Raw genomic sequence first — 16,562 nt, 5'->3', positions numbered from 1 at the left:
ATGCATTTCCATTTAGAGATCTGGGGTGAACTCCGGTCCCTCTTGAAGGGGATGGAAGTTTTCCCATTAACTTCTATGGGACCAGGATTTCTCCTCTGCTTCTTCAGTTCAGGTGGTAGAGACTCACGCTTTTAGGATGTTTTTCTAAAATATATATGCGAGTTCAACCACAAGATATGTGGTTGGTGCAGGAATTACTGGGTGAAATTATTTGACCTGTGTTATGCAGGAAGTCAGACTAGATGATAATCATTGTCCTTCTGGCCTTAAAATCTGTGGTTCTATGACAGAAGGAGATGGTTTCAGTGATTAGATAATGTAGTTGTGAAGATTTTGACGAATGCACCTTGAAGAGGTTGTGTGTGTGTGTTGTGGCATAACCTCTTTCTTCCTTCACACACTCAAACATATGCACATGCATGAATACACAAATACAGATAGTAAAGAATATGAGTATGAAGAGTAGGCCTCACGAGGGAAAGTATGTTTTGAACAAAAAGACTAAGGAGGAAAAAACAGAGGGCATGGCAGATTGGGTTACCAAGGAAGGTACTGGCATGGGTATGTATGTAAAAATATGATTGCTGAAGAAAGATACAACAGGGCTGGTTAATTTAGAATATTGGGTGGAGCAAAAGGGCTGAGGTGGGGAGTAAATAGAGTTCCATTGTTAAGTCAATGGGATTCTGCACACACTTGTATTATTTTGCAGTTATTATTTGGGGCCTTAGATTTTTAAATCCTCAGAGCAGGGCCAGTACTATAAATATTTGTGGCACTATAGAAATAAAATAACGACAACTATATCATTCTATGAGAATATAAGGTTTACACAGTATCAGGATATTAGATTTTCACATTTAATAAAAGAATTATTGGGACCACTTCTATTGTGCTTTTCCAAAATCTTTGCAGAAATTTGGATTTAAAATTTCTTACCGGTTGTGGATCGACAGCATTCTTTTCAAGGGCTGGGAGGATGGCAGTCTCTTCTTCTATTACAGCCTGGCCTTCTAGTGCACTTCCTGGCCTATGAGATTTGATGCCTTTCTGGGATGCTAAAGCTCCTTTTCTTTTGGTCCCTCCAGTTTCTGGGTCCTTCTTTGTGCTGCTTTGGCTAATCTGACCTTTGCTTGCTGGCAGAGAGATAAAAATGTCAACTTTCAGTTTCCTGGAATTCTACAAATTTAGTAGAATCAGCTGAACTGATACAGGCACATATTGTAAAGAGAAAGAGTGACTTTAGTCAATTTTCACTCAGTTCATTCTGTTCAGAAGGTTCTAATTAACTCTATGACTGTGCTAAAAATCACCCTAATTCATTTTCCTTCTGCATTGGAAATCACATATCTCTTTAAAATATTTATTTTTCTTAATAACCAACACAACATTTGTTCTACCCAGCACTGCAGACTCAGTTGTTGTGCAGTACATCTTTTCTATACACTCTGATCCAGTTTCCAATATATTCTTGCCATTACTCTGGCCCCAATTGACTATTGCTCTGTATGATGATTTGGGGAATCTGTCTGTCCAACTTATGAATTCTGGTAGATAATACAAAGTTATGAAACTACTGTATCATGGAATGCCTCTGAGTAGATGTGGAATTCACCACTGCTGACTGTTGGTGGGTCTGTCCCAGACAAGATATGATGGTAGGTTGTTAGAACTAAATGGCTGCCTATTGGGAGCCAACCTGAGCCTGAAAAGGAGCCAGAATTTACTCATGTACATTGCCAAAGAGCCGCAGTAATAAGTCAGCAGCCCCCCATCAGCTCTCCTGCCCCCTGCTGCTAGTGCCTCCCACCCACAGGCAGTCCCACTGATCAGTGCCTCCCCCTCCCTCCCTGCACCTCCCAATCAGCTGTTTTGTGGTATGCAGGAGGCTCTGGGCAGGAGGGGGAGGAACAAGGGCATAGTAGGCTCAGGGGAGGGCATGGGAAGGAGTGGAGTGGGGGAAGGGCCTGTGGCAGAGCCAGGGTTGAGCCGTGAGCATCCCCAGCACATTGGAAAGTTGGCACCTATAGCTCCAGCCGCGGAGTCGGTGCCTATACAAGGAGCTGCATATTAACTTCTGAAGAGCCACATGTGGCTCCGGAGCCACAGGTTGGCCACCCCTGGGTTAGCTGAAGCCTATGGAAAGCTACTTCCTCCTGCTTGTCTGCAGGCAGGAGGGAGTGGAGAATAGAAAATTCCCAAACAGGGCAAAGGACAGAAGTGACAAATCAAGGGTTTAAAAAGGACTCATGGGGGAAGATTATCAGAGCCACACAGGAAACACTGGGCATGAGATGAGGAGAGAAGAATAGGATTTCCTAGCTGGTGGTTGGCATTTTGTGAGTGGAAAATTACCGGTACTGATTTCTCTAGTGGGAAACTGACTTGCAAGGCTCCAGAAATCTGCTACCACACAACAGAGGGGCAACGCTATTCAAAGTCAGCTGATTGAATGTATTGGTCAAGAAATAACAGAAATACAAAACAGTTCAAAGTTTGGGAGCACGACTGCAGATGAATCAATGGCCAATGTGGGGAAAGGAACAAACAATCCTTTGTTTATGGTTCTTGCACAATAATATCAGTAGCAAGGACTTCGTCCAGCATACAAAAATCACTGCTGGGCCTTGCAGAAGCAGAACAGAGATGATATTAAATGATCTTCAAGGAGTGGATCTCAGTATTCTTGTAGGTCTGGGCTTTGAAGGTTCTAGTTCAACAAAAGGATATTTTTCTGGAGATAAAGCAGTGTTGTATATCCAATGTGAAAATCTTTGTTTAAATCTGGCAATTAATATATCTCATGAAGATCCTACAACATCATCAGTCTGGAACACTATTTCCAGAATGCTTTTGATAATAGCAAGAATAACAAAAGCTCCATATGTTTACTGATGGGTTGATCAACATGATACTGTCATTATTTCCCTACAACCTGTCCATAGACCTTAGATACTCTGAAAGATGTAAAACATTACAACATGAATATTTTTCTTTATTATTTATCTGACAGAGGGGGCTGAATCCTCAGATGTGTTAGCAAAGCATAGCTAGCTCCATTTTCTAGCTAGAATATGCTATTTCTGGGCGAAGGGACCCTCAGGATTAATAAACAACCTGTTCAGATGATCTGCCAGTGTATTCTGAGCCCCCAGGACGTGGGCCTCTTTCAGAAGTACAGAGTTGCTGATGTAGAAGGCCAAGAGCAGTATTCCTTCCTGACAGAACAGTAAGGATTGATCCCCTCCCTGCTTGTTTACATAAAACATGGTGTTTGCATTGTTGGTCAGAACCAGTAAGCTCCTTCCCCTGATGCAAGGAAGGAATGCTAAACAGACAGCCCACAGCTCTCTGATGTTTATATGTAGACTGAGATCTTGGAGCAACCAGAGACCCTGCATCTACAGGTGTTCCAGGTGAGCCTCCCAACCCAAGTCTGAGGCATCTCTGACTAAAGTAAGAGAGCGCTGAGGTGGGGTTGAAAGGAACTCCCCTGCATACATTAGTTGGATCTAACCATCAATCTAGAGGGGAGATGATGTCGCTTGATACTTGTACTAAGATGTCTATGCAATGCCTTCTTGGAGAACATACTTCTGCCATCCAGCCCTGAAGGAATCTGAGGTGCAGTCTGACATACTGGACCACATAAATGCATGCTTTCATGTGCCCCAGCAACTTTAAACAGCTTCTCACCATCATGAGAGGATAAGCCTTTAAGTCCAGAAGGGGCTCCGCATTGTATGCAATCTTGTCTGAGGTAATAAAGCTCTGGCCATCGCTGAGCCCAGAACTGCTCCAATAAATTGTATTTTCTGTACTGGAGCCCGGACTGACTTGTCTGAGTTGATTAGGAGGCCTAACATATTGAAGGTGGACTGGATTATGCAAATAATGGACACCACCTGTGACTTGGCTTAACATTTTATCAGCCAGTTATCCAGATAAGACAATACATGGACCCCAATCTCCGGAGGAATGCTGCTACCACTACCGTACATGTGGGTGAGCTGAGAGACCAAAGGGGACGACTGTGAACAGATAATGATGGCTGTTGATGGTGAATCTCAGAAATTTTCTGTGGCCATGATAAACTTCATATGAAAGTAGGAGTCCTTTAAGTCAAGAGCAGCATACCAGCTTCCCAACTCCAGAAAAGTAATAATGGAAGCTAGAGTGACCACCTGGAATTTTGTTTTTTTTTTCACGAACTGGTTTAACCGCCTTAGATCTAAAATAGGCCTGAGACCTCCCTTTTGCTTTCGGGATCAGGAAGTACCAGGATCTGTAGCTCCGGAATCTATAACTCCTACAAGGAGAAGCAATTATAGGTGTTGCAGTAATGCTGCCTCGTGAGAAGGGTCCCTGACGGGGGGCGGGATGGGGGCTAGAAATAAAATGGAGTGTTTATCCCACTTCCACCATGCTTAGAACTTACTGATCTGTATAATATGGGCCCAAGCATGACGGAAGTGGGACAGGTGGTGTGCAAATATAATACAAGAAAAAGAGGGCCCTCTTGGAACTCTGAGATTGCTCTTGAGCTGCCCTTCAAAATGATCTCTTGGAAGATGCCACCTGCCTTGATGAACCGATGGCTGTGGATGCAGAGGGAGGTGTTGATCACCATTTGTAAAAAAATGGTTACTCACCTTCCTGTAACTATTGTTTTTTGAGATGTGTTGTTCATGTCCATTCCAATCAGGTGTGCGTGCACAGCATGCACAGTTGTCGGAAACCTTTTCCCTTAGCAGCTCCCATCGGGTTGCCTAGGGAGCCTCTGGAGTGGCGCCTTCATGGTGGTCAATACGTGACCCTGCCAATTTGACTCACTTCAGTTCCTTCTTGCCAACTACTACAATAGAGAGGAAGGAGGGTGGGTATTGGAATGGATGTGAACAACACATCTCAAAGAACAGTTACAAGAAGTTGAGTAACCGTTTTTTCTTCTTCGAGTGCTTCTTCACGTAGATTCCAATCAGATGACTCCCAAGCTCTCCCACGGAGGTGGGGTCGGAGTTAAGGAATCACTGATTGGAGAACTGCCCTGCCGAAAGCTGCATCATCACTAGCATGCTGGGTGCTTGCATAGTGGGTAGTAAATGTGTGCACCGAAGATCAGATTGCTGCTCTGCAGATCTCCTGGATGGGCACCTGGGCCAGGAAAGCGGTGGACGAGGCCTGAACTTGTGTTGAGTGGGCCATAATAACCAGGGCTGGGACTCTGGTGAGGTCATAGCAGGTACAGATGCAGTCCATGATGCAGTCCAGAAGCTCCTTTATCTGGTCTGCCACCACTACAAACAGTTGGTTCGACTTCCCAAAAGGCTTTGTGCGCTCAATGTGGAATGCTAGCATTCTCCGGACTTTAATGAGTGAAGCCTCTGCTCCTGCACATTAGCATGGGGCTTGGGATAGAAGACTGGTAGAAAAATGTCTTGGTCAATGTGGAATCGGGATACCACCTGGGGCAGGAAGGCTGGGTGCAGCCTGAGTTGTACTTTGTCCTTATGGAAGACCGTATGGGGAGGGGATCGGAGATTAGCGCTTTTGACTCGGACACCCTCCTGGCTGATGTGATGGCAACCAGGAATGCCATCTTCCACGAGAGATACAAAAGGGAGCATGTAGCCAGTGGCTCGAATGGGGCCCCCATTAGTCTAAAGAGAATCAGATTGAGATCCCAAGCAGGTACCAGAAGTCGGGACTGTGAACATAGCCTTTCCATGCCTTTCAGGAAACAGCCCACCATAGGGCTGGTGAATACTGAGCTCCCCAACTCTCCCAGGTGGAATACTGAGATGGTCATGAGGTGTACCCTGATGGATGATCCCACCAAACCTTACTGCTTCAGATGCAGTAGACACTCCAGGATAAACAGTGTAGATGCCTGAAGTAGAGGTATGAGGTGCTGCTCACACCCGAATGAGAACCTTTTCCACTTAGCTAGGTAAGTGGCCCTGGTGGAAGGTTTCCTGCTACCAAGCAGCACTTCTCTCACCGATTCCGTGCATTGGAGCTCCATTGGGTTTAACCATGAAGCTTCCAAGCCATGAGATGGAGAGATTGGAGGTCCGGTTGAAGGAGGCAACCATGGCCTGTGTGATCAGATTGGGGTAGAGTGGTATTGAGATTGGGATGTCCATTGACTGCTCCAGAAGCGTGGTGTACCAACACCAGAAGCGTGGTGTACCAACAATTCTGTGGCCAGCAGAATTACCTCCGCTTTGTCCCTGTAGATCTTGAGCAGCACCTTCTGGACAAGTGGGAAGGCATACATTAGACCGTCTCCCCAGGGTAGCATGAACACGTCCAAGATAGAGCCCGGACGGTGTTTTTGGAAAGACCAGAAATGTTGGACACTTCCTGTTGGACACATCCTGTTGCTCCTGGTGGCAAAAGGTCTAACCGGGGAAACCCCCACCTTTGAAAGATGGAATGTATGACGTCCGGATGGATAGACCACTCGTGGTTGCGAAACAACCTGCTGAGGTGGTCTGCAAGTTCATTCCATATTCCAGGGAGATGGCCCACTCCATTCACCTGGAGGCGTCCTATACAAAAATCCCACAGCTGGAGAGCTTCCCGACAGAGAGGGCAGGAGTGGACTCCGCCCTGCTTGTTTATGTAAAACATGGTGCTGGTCATCACTGCCACGCACTGACCCTGCATTCTGGCCTGGAAGATCTGGCAGGCTAGACGCATAGCTCTGAGCTCCTTGATGTTGATGTGTAGTGAAAGCTTGACCTGCGACCACTGATCCTGCGTCTGTAGGTCTCCTAGGTGGCCCCCCAACCCAGAGCTGATGCGTCCATTACTAGGGTCACGGAGGGTTGAGGGGTTCTGAATGGGAGTCCTCTGCAGACCGTGCAGGGACCTAGCCACCAGCGAAGGGATTCTAGAACTCGCTCCAGTACTGTCACTACCAAGTCCAAGCTGTCTTAACCTGGGCATAAGTTGAGGCGAGCCATGCCTAGAGTGGCCTGAGCCTCAGTATGGCATGCCTGACACATAGGTGCAGGCTGCCATGTGACTGACGAGGCTCAGGCATCTCCTTGCAGTTGTGGTGGGGTACCGCCTGAGAGTCTGGATAATATCTGTCATTGCTTGAAATGTGAACTCTGGCAGGATTTACTGAATCCAGTACTGCCCCGATGAAGTCTATTCTTTGGGTTGGTAAAAGTGTGGACTTGTTCACGTTGAGGAGGGGGTCATAAATATAAAGGGAAGGGTAACCACCTTTCTGTATACAGTGCTATAAAATCCCTCCTGGCCAGAGGCAAAATCCTTTCACCTGTAAAGAGTTAAGAAGCTAAGGTAACCTCACTGGCACCTGAGCCAAAATGACCAATGAGGGGACAAGATACTTTCAAATCTGGAGGTGGGGGAACAAAGGGTTTGGTCTGTCTGTGTGATGCTTTTGCTGGGAACAGATCAGGAATGCAGCCTTCCAACTCCTGTTAAGTTAGTAAGTAATCTAGCTAGAAAATCCATTAGATTTTCTTTGGTTTAATGGCTGGTAAAATAAACTGTGCTGGAGGGAATGTATATTCCTGTTTTTGTGTCTTTTTGTAACTTAAGGTTTTGCCTAGAGGGATTCTCTGTGTTTTGAATCTATTTACCATCCTGATTTTACAGAGGTGATTCTTTTACCTTTTCTTTAATTAAAATTCTTCTTTTAAGAACCTGATTGCTTTTTCATTGTTCTTAAGATCCAAGTGTTTGGGTCTGTGTTCACCTGTACAAATTGGTGAGGATTATTATCAAGCCTTCCCTAGAAAAGGGAGTGTAGGGCTTGGAGGGGTGGTGATATTTTGGGGGAAGTCTTCTCCAAGTGGTCTCTTTCCCTGTTTTGTTTAAAATGCTTGGTGGTGGCAGCATACTGTTCAAAGACAAGACAAAGTTTGTACCTTGGGGAAGTTTTTAACCTAAGCTGGTAAGAATAAGCTTAGGGGGTCTTTCATGCAGGTCCCCACATCTGTACCCTAGAGTTCAGAGTGGGGAAGGAACTTTGACAGGAGGAGTCCTAGTCTCTCAAAGGTGTCCCTGTTAGATCAGATCAGATTGGGGTAGAGTGGTAGTGCGATCGGGGCGTCCATTGACTGCTCCAGAAGCGTGGTGTACCAACATTGGCGTGGCCATGCTGCGGCCAGCAGAATTACCTCCACTTTGTCCCTGTGGATCTTGAGCAGCATCTTGTGGACAAGGGGTATCAGCAGGAAGGCATACATTAGACCGTCTCCCCAGGGTAGCATGAACACGTCCAAGATAGAGCCCGGACGGTGTTTTTGGAAAGACCAGAAACGCTGGACACTTCCTGTTGCTCCTGGTGGCAAAAGATCTAACCGGGGAAACCCCCACCTTTGGAAGATGGAATGTATGACATCCGGATGGATGGACCACTCGTGGTTGCGAAATACCTGCTGAGGTGGTCTGCAAGTTCATTCCATATTCCAGGGAGATAGCCCACTCCATTCACCTGGTGTGCTCTGGGGGGTGCTTCCTCCTTGAATGCCTTCCTGGGTCTTTAGAAGCGCTTATCCTCGGAGTCTTCTGAAGATCCCATTACCGAGTCCCATTTCCAATGCCTCTTCTCGGGTACCAATGATGCTCATCTGCATCTGGTACGTTGCACTCCCCGTCAGTACCTGGCCTGGCCCAGGGAAGCTAATGATCCAACCAGCAAACCAAATTCAGTGATGAATCCAGGTCACGTGCCACTTGAGGCATGTTGCGCATACCCCAAAAAGAAGACTGGTAGTGCTAGAGGTGTGATACTGACCGACACCGAGGTGCTTGGTATCCAGTACTTGGACCGAGGTAGAGGGCTCAGATAGGAGGCTGCAGTGCCAGTTCCATCAGCAGATATTTTAATCTGTCTGAACTATTATTTTTCCTGAACAGGGCTTAAAGCCCTTACCAATGCCACACTGACCGCTCACAAGAGCCTCCCCGAAGCACTTGCCGCAGCTAGGGTGAGGGTCACTATTATGCATAGCCTTGCTACAAAAATGGCAGGGCTTGAAACCCAGAGAGTGCAGCATATCTTCAGTTCAGGTGACAGTACCCAAACTGATTCTGGAACCACACAAAACTACAAAAACAATTAAGAAATTTTTTAAAATCTAATTACACACAGGTACTTTTAGAGATATCAAGAAAAGAAGCCAGGGCAGGGAGCTCCAACAACCTTCCTGGTCAGTAGGAAGGAACTGAATGGGGCGAGGGGCAGTTCGGCCCTTTCTACCTGAGTGATATGTGCAAAACAGCAGAGGGTGCTCATGCCGCCCTAATGGGTAACTCTCTGACAGTTGTGCACTGGTGTACACAAACACCTACAGGGGAATGGACAGGTACCCCCACCTCTGAGCCAGGAGGGAGACAGTCCTGCTGCAGACTCTCCCTTTTGTTGGTAGCTCTCTGGCAGCATCTCCCCTCAAGCAGCTGCTGACAACCCACCTTCAGGACAACCTTTCTTCAAGAGGGACATTTTAACGGATCCCTTTGATCTCTAGGCTCATGGCCTTGGCCAAGTAACCATATAACTTTGTTGGAGCCTAGAAGTCACATCTTCTCAGCTGATAGCTTGGTATTGTCTTTCAAGTGTTTGCAGAGGTATTCTTTATCCAGGCTATTGTGTGGCCTTCCTACTTGTTTTTCCAACTGCCCACTAATGAACTGAATCAATCAATACATTCCCACAGTCAATCCACATAGTTCTACATTGACTATTTTAATAGCGAGGTCATGTAATCATAAATTGTTACAGATCAATTCTACATTCTCCACAGCACCCATTAAAATCAATGACATTAGTTTAAGGGAGAAATAAAATTTGGGATTACAATGTATTTTTGCTGAATTTTAGTAGTCTTCTTTTTGAGGATATTGAAGTGTAATGCAGACAGTAATCAGAAATGTCTACATTTGTTCTGATGAAATCAGATATTTTTCTTATGTAGTACTGGTAATTTATGAAAGCTAAATTAAAATTATGAAAAAAAATTGTGCATTTCACTACAGAGCCATCTGGGCAAAACTACTGGAGACACCATTTTGATCAGTACCAAAGCAATAATTTTACAGAAAAAACACCAGTAGTTGAATGATTTGTCTTTGCCTCAAGCTGCTAATATGCTGATAGAGAGATAGAAACTGACTGATTGCAAGAGGATTATTGGTATTAGACCCTTCATATAATGGTTTACTTCTGTTAAAATTTCAACACTGATGCATAGTGCTATGTGTAAGTGTAGTAGTTGAGTTAGCTGTTTGCTTTGAATTAATCACTGCTGTATTATTGCATATATTTGAAGAAAACATGTAGGGGAGTAAACCCTACAGAGAATGGGATTACACAGAAATATCTGTATGTGCTTCTGTAAACTTCAGCCCTGTATGTAGACCTTGTAAGCAAATTGCAAACAACATGGTTAGAAAACACACGGATAACAGGAAAACAAATGAAGACTAAACAAGCAATGCTAAGATTGGAAAGCACATTGATATAAACCCTTTATAGATTGTTAGATATATTAAGAATGTAATAGGTATGGTATATTTCATCTGAATTGAAATTACCTGAGCACAGTAGTGAAAGTGTCTGAAATATGCTTAACAAATACATACCTGATATGAATTTAACCATAATTATTACTCCACAACAATAAAATTAAACAGCACTTAAGAATCAAATGTCAATCTACTAGTTCAGAAAGAAAGCCAGATGCTATATTTGCAAGAGCTGGCACAAATTTGGTTCGGTTTTTGACTTCCAATATTTAAAAGCTGTTATGGAAAAAATGAAAAGGCCTACTAAACTGTAGATATGGCTAGTGGTAATAAAATTAATACGAAAGAAAACAAGCTAAACAAACAAAAAGTTTCTCAGAGACAAAATTATTCAGATAAAAGATGAGAGAGAGTGTGTAGGTATAGTAACTGACAATTAAATTTAGTCCCAAAAGATATTCTCTATAAATTGGAATGTGCCCTCTGAGATAACTTTTTCCTCAATATTTCTGTTGGCATTATAATGAGCTGTCAATATTGTTACGATTATTTATGCTTTCTATAAATCTGGTACTATTGGTAGTTCCTGCAGAATCCTCTATTTTCCTGCAGAAGGTTGTAGGGAGCAGGGGAGAAAGAGCCAGGGATAAAAAATAATGCTTGTCAAGAGGTCTTTTCTAGACTAACAAACAAAAGAATGTCTATATTTTAATCTCTGAAGATCAAATGCTAAGAACAAGATTTGAGAAGAGAATATATCTCAGTTCCCACTAATAAGGGAAATGTGTCCACATAAAAATCTTAGCACTAAGGATCTAAATTAATTGTGGCATAAATCCAAATTACTCATAGATGAGCCAGAAAACTAAGGCAAAAGTCACAGGCAAATAGTAATGCCAGGCAACTATGCAACCAACCTCACCTCCAACTCTCCCTGGGGCCACCAAGCATGATCCTGCATTCCTGGCCCCCATGTCAGAGTGGAACGTAGAAGAAAGCTGAAATTCACAATTAAATGAGGGAAATGACATAATTCATGGAAAAACTGGGAAAAAAATCATAGTTCCTGTGTGTGTTTTAAAGGTTATTTCTTACTTAAAGTCATTATTAGAATGCATATTCCTCTTAAAATGCAAAATAAATACTTACACTGAGAACTTAAAGGCCTTTCAGTACATAAGAAATTAAATGCAGGGATGACAGCATGGCCCTTTCCAACAGCGCTCACAATTTCCTCCTCACTATCCAGGACTTGCAATTTAATGAACACATCTGATTTAGAGGTTTGTACCTGCACTGTAGCAATATGTGATGCTGTGACTTTTACTGCATATCTAAAGAGGAGAAAAATTCCAACAACATAAGCAACAACCAGAACGTTCTTCGTTAGAACGTCTAAAACCCAATTAAGAAAAGCATCTTCATTCAAAAAACCACATACTTAAATAATTGGGATGGGCTTAGCACATGCTTAAATTGTTTCCTGAACTGGAGCTCAAGACACTAAACCTCGAGTTGAAAGTCACCAGATGCAACAAAAACAACATTTTTGTTATTGTTCAAACCACCATCAATTAGCTGAAGTTGTATCACAACTTTCAGTATGAAACTCTCCCCCCCCCCCTTTCCCAGGTTCAAAATTCTTAGGTTTACCAAAGCAAACAAAGTAAAAGATAGGATAATGTACGTTTAAAAAAAAGTCAGCAACTATGGATATGCACTAGCGATAGGCAAAGAATATCTAGACACATAAGCATGTGAACATATTTTAAAAATTAAAAATTTTTTGAAGGAGCATAGACAAGAGAAAAAGGGGAAACTGCTCAAGGCACGGCACTGTTGACAAGAATTTAGAGTATTTATTATATTTCCATTTCAAGTTTTTCTGGAATTTAATTATCTTTATTTCTGTTGGGACTGATTCTGCCACCTTTACTCATGGTCAGTAGTCCTTTACTCCATGAGTAATCCCACTGATTTCAGACCTTGGCATGAAAAGTTATAATACTGCTCTATAAAGAAACATATATAAAAGTTAGATCCTGATCCTGCAAAATCTATGAGTGTGCTTATCTTTAGGCATATGAATAGCCCAAACCTGTTTTAATAGAGCTTTCACCTCCACATTTAATAACTGAAATATGTATACAGTAACAAAACCAGTAGATTATATAATACTAGTCAATTTTTTTTTACTAGTTGTTAAATACTGCTGTATTTACAAGTTTGAACAGGGATCTGCTCACAGACCTGAACCAAGAGCCAGTTAATCAGCTTCGGTAAATTGGCATAACTCCTTTGACTTCAATGAACCATGGCTATTTATGCCAGCTCAGGATCTGGCCCAAAATCATTTTAGTCCATTGAAAAAAAAATTATAAACTCAAATAATTGCTTATGTTGACATAAAATATGCTGTTCTACAATAATATGTGTGCTCTAATCAAATGTGTATAATTTACAATCAAATGAAATTTGCCTGCCATACGATAGGATGGGAATGTGTCTGGTAGTTAGAGCAAGGGACCTAGGGTAAGGAGTCATGATTCTATTCCCATCTTTCTCGCTGACTGGAGCCAACCAATTCTGTGCCTTAGTTTACCCATTTGCAAAATGTACATTACAATGCTAATCTATCTCACAGGGGATTATGAAGTTTAACTTATTAAAGTTTATATAGTTTTCTGAGATCCATGGTACTTAAGTGCAAAATATTATATTATTATTTCAAAGTAATCAGTTAAATGTAATGTTCCTTTACCAGGACACCACACCCCACATCTGCACTAACTAGTAGCAATATTTTAGAAAACTAAACCCTGCTCTGAGGATATGTTCAAGTCTGACTTTCATATTGAATAAACATAATTGCCTGTAAAATTCAAGTATATTTTTCCTGTTTGCTTGAAAGCATTTTTCTTCCAAAAAGAATATAATTTTCCACGAGTAGTGTTATATAAAAAGTGACAGTTAAATTGTTCTCCTTCCAAAATTTACCTGAATACAATGTGCTTGTCATTTGGTATATAATAGTCTTTAATTTCCTTAGTGGAATAGAAATTGTTTACAGCATCACGAGAGAGAGAAGGGAGTGGATTATGGGAACCAATGAGACGTAGTCTCCATTTCCCAGCTGCCACAGGTAAGTCACCAGTAATTGCTTCAGCCATGAACGTGTATCCTTTCTGAAAAACAGAAAACATGGCATTTTTCATTAGATATGACGCTCACTAAAAATGATGCACTTACAACGAATACTGTGTACCCACAGAGGGCAAACACTTATCAATACCACTCCTGATGTGGCAGTACTATGGCTCTCTTATAATCCTACCGTACCTTAAGCAACCCATGGTAACATCATTTATATTGGGTAAAATTTTAAATGACAAGTCATTATGCAAAATTTAATTTGGAAAATATTAATCAAATCTTAAACATTATTGCAGCATGTCCATAATTCTTATGGATAACTCTCCCCATGATTAACACGACTGATGTTTATTCTGATTTTGTTCTCTTCTTTTGCATTATACTTATGTGTGATGAACTGCCACTTATTTCTTTATCTTAGGGTTTTATACTGCTGCAGTATCTCAGTGCCATCCATATTAATTCAATAGCAAAGGTGACGATTGCAAATACTGTTCATTTTCTTTCTCTAAAGTATGCCTTTGTTCTCTCCCTCCATCCTGACATTTATTATAAATGGAAGTAGATACACTGGAGGAAGAACTAAAGGTTATTTCACAAGTTGAGAATTTTCACTCTGAATTATGAGCAAGACACTTCAAATTTAAATTTCAGTGATGCTTTTGAGTTTGGACCCCCCCGCCCATGGGGCAGAGACAGGGAAACGTCAGTGAGCTGTATTTTCAGCACCATTCCCCAGAAATTATGCTTTAACTTTACCTTGTTTGAAGCTAATACTGACATCAAATGGCACCATTACCATAAAAATTGGCAAATTGACGTCAGTGTATAAAATAATGTAAAATTCCTATAAAACATTTTTAGATTAATCTCAGACTGACCAGAACTCAGAACTCTGGTGTTACCTAATATAGGTAAAATTGGGTGGGGGGGGGAAGGGTGGAAATGTACCATGAAAGGCAAAGGACTGTTTCACAGTATAAACTGTAAAACTTGGATGAGAACTAGTGAAGGATGGAATGGATATATGCCTGATGCAATATAGAGAAAGGAGGATTTGAGGTAGGAAGAAGGTAGTGAAAGCAGAGGAAAGAAGGGTTATAGCCAGTTCTAAAATGTTATATAACACTGACTGTAGAGCTACAGATTTCTGTGGTCTAGATTGAACAATGCAGAGGAAAGGAAATCTTCTTCACTGACATAAAAATAGGATATTTTAATAAATCGTTAAGAACTTACGGTAGGAACTTCTTCATATAATATGTTTGTACAATGCCCAGCATCATCATCTTAACAGGTTGCTAATGCAATATAAATGTTAAATAATAAAAATATACCTCCATAGAACTGAAAAGTTTGCTTCTGTTCCATTTAAATTGGCAAAGCTGTGAATTATGGCAATATCCCCAAGTTATTATTATACTGACATTTTCTTTCAAATATGAATAAATTAAATGAAAAGAAACAGATACAAAAAATGACTGTGACTACTTAAACGAATGTCTAAAAACAATACAGAAACCCTTTGGTCCCTTCTTTTCCACACTTCCCCACCCCATTTTCTTTTTTTAAAATCTTTTTTCTTTATTTCCCTGTTTCTCTCCCTCCAGCTCTGAAAGCTCTCCCTCCTTTATGTGTATAATCCTGCCTCCTCAATTTTACATTATTTTTGGGTCTTTTGAGTTGTTTGGATAATTGGGGTTGCACTTTAGCGGGAACTCGCTCTGAAGACTTGGATCACTTCAGAGACAGACTGTTTCAGAGGGATAGCACCAGTTTCCTCACTACTTAAACATCTATGTATGCTTTGAAGGTGTGTGATTTTTCAAAAGCATGCGGTTGTTTACCTAAATCTGCTTCCATTGAAGTCAATGGGAGTTTTAGCATTGGCTTTAATGAAAGTAGAGTTTAGGCCAATGCTGTACACTTTTGAAAATACCACCCTAAATGAATTCAGTCCCACCTCCCAAAGTCCCCGTGTTGTGATGACCTTCCCTTGGGTGAGTGTGGCTGGATGCTGCTTGCCTTGGAGGACAATACTGCTCCTCCAGTCAGCCAGAGAGGACTGCTAGGGAGTGATACGAGGTGCTCCTTTCCCAAGGGGATGTATCCTATCACCCCCTGATGCTCTTAATTCAGATCCTCCGTGCTCTGTTGTTACTGGACCACCAGCCTGAACTTTTTTTAATAAGCATACTACTGTTTATTCATTTTTTGTTCAGCAACAGCAAAAATACCTGGCCCATTAAAAATAGAGAGAGGGTTGTTGTGGCTACTGAATATGGAGAGGCATGAAGTATGAACCCCTAGCGTGGACAATAGATTGGTACAAGTTAGCTCCACTCAACAGAGTAGTGGGGGAGGGATGTGATGGATTAATGTTTTCTGGATGATCTGGCTAAATACACAATAACTGGCTTTTCTATTTGCTGCATATGCATATTGACAGTGGGGGCTGCAAGCAAAAGGGAGGGAAGCGGAGAGGGTCTGAGATAAGGTGGGGAGGGAGACAAACTGGAAGGAATAAGTAAAGAATTTTCTGTGGTAAGAAATGCAAAAAAGAGAGATGAGGGTCCCTACAGGATGCCGGTGGTGAGTTGGGACCTGGGATAGCATAACTGTATTTATACATAAATCAAATATGAACTGAAGATTTGTCACACCCCTATTTCCAATGCTATGTTTGGAAGACTATACAAAATTCTGTTTTCTGTATAATAAGAAAACATTTCTGAGTTGGAAAGAATGCAGCAGAGGGAAAACAACATTATGCATGGTTTTGCATTAAGAATTATTGAGAAAGGCTAGCCTGCAAATTTTATCCTATGCACCAGATTTTAGAAAAAAAGATTTTGCCTTTGTGTGAGTTTTGTGTCAGAATGTGTAAAAAGCATATA

General features: G+C 42.0%; 1 protein-coding gene across 2 annotated transcripts in view; it reads right to left on the bottom strand.

Annotated features, from left to right (window-relative positions):
• The window catches only part of ADGB (androglobin), a 228,747-nt gene that overhangs the window by 54,914 nt on the left and 157,271 nt on the right, over positions 1–16,562 (bottom strand). For both annotated transcript variants that reach the window (XM_038395342.2, XM_038395345.2), the window contains 3 exons: positions 13,510–13,697; positions 11,662–11,846; positions 940–1,136 (listed from right to left, as the gene is read on the bottom strand). In XM_038395342.2, the coding sequence (XP_038251270.1) occupies positions 940–1,136; positions 11,662–11,846; positions 13,510–13,697 (570 nt within the window). The remainder of the gene's footprint in view (positions 1–939; positions 1,137–11,661; positions 11,847–13,509; positions 13,698–16,562) is intronic.

Source organism: Dermochelys coriacea, chromosome 3 (genome assembly GCF_009764565.3).
Source record: "Dermochelys coriacea isolate rDerCor1 chromosome 3, rDerCor1.pri.v4, whole genome shotgun sequence".
Lineage (NCBI taxonomy): Eukaryota > Metazoa > Chordata > Testudines > Dermochelyidae > Dermochelys > Dermochelys coriacea.
This window is presented reverse-complemented; position numbering and strand designations above follow the sequence as displayed.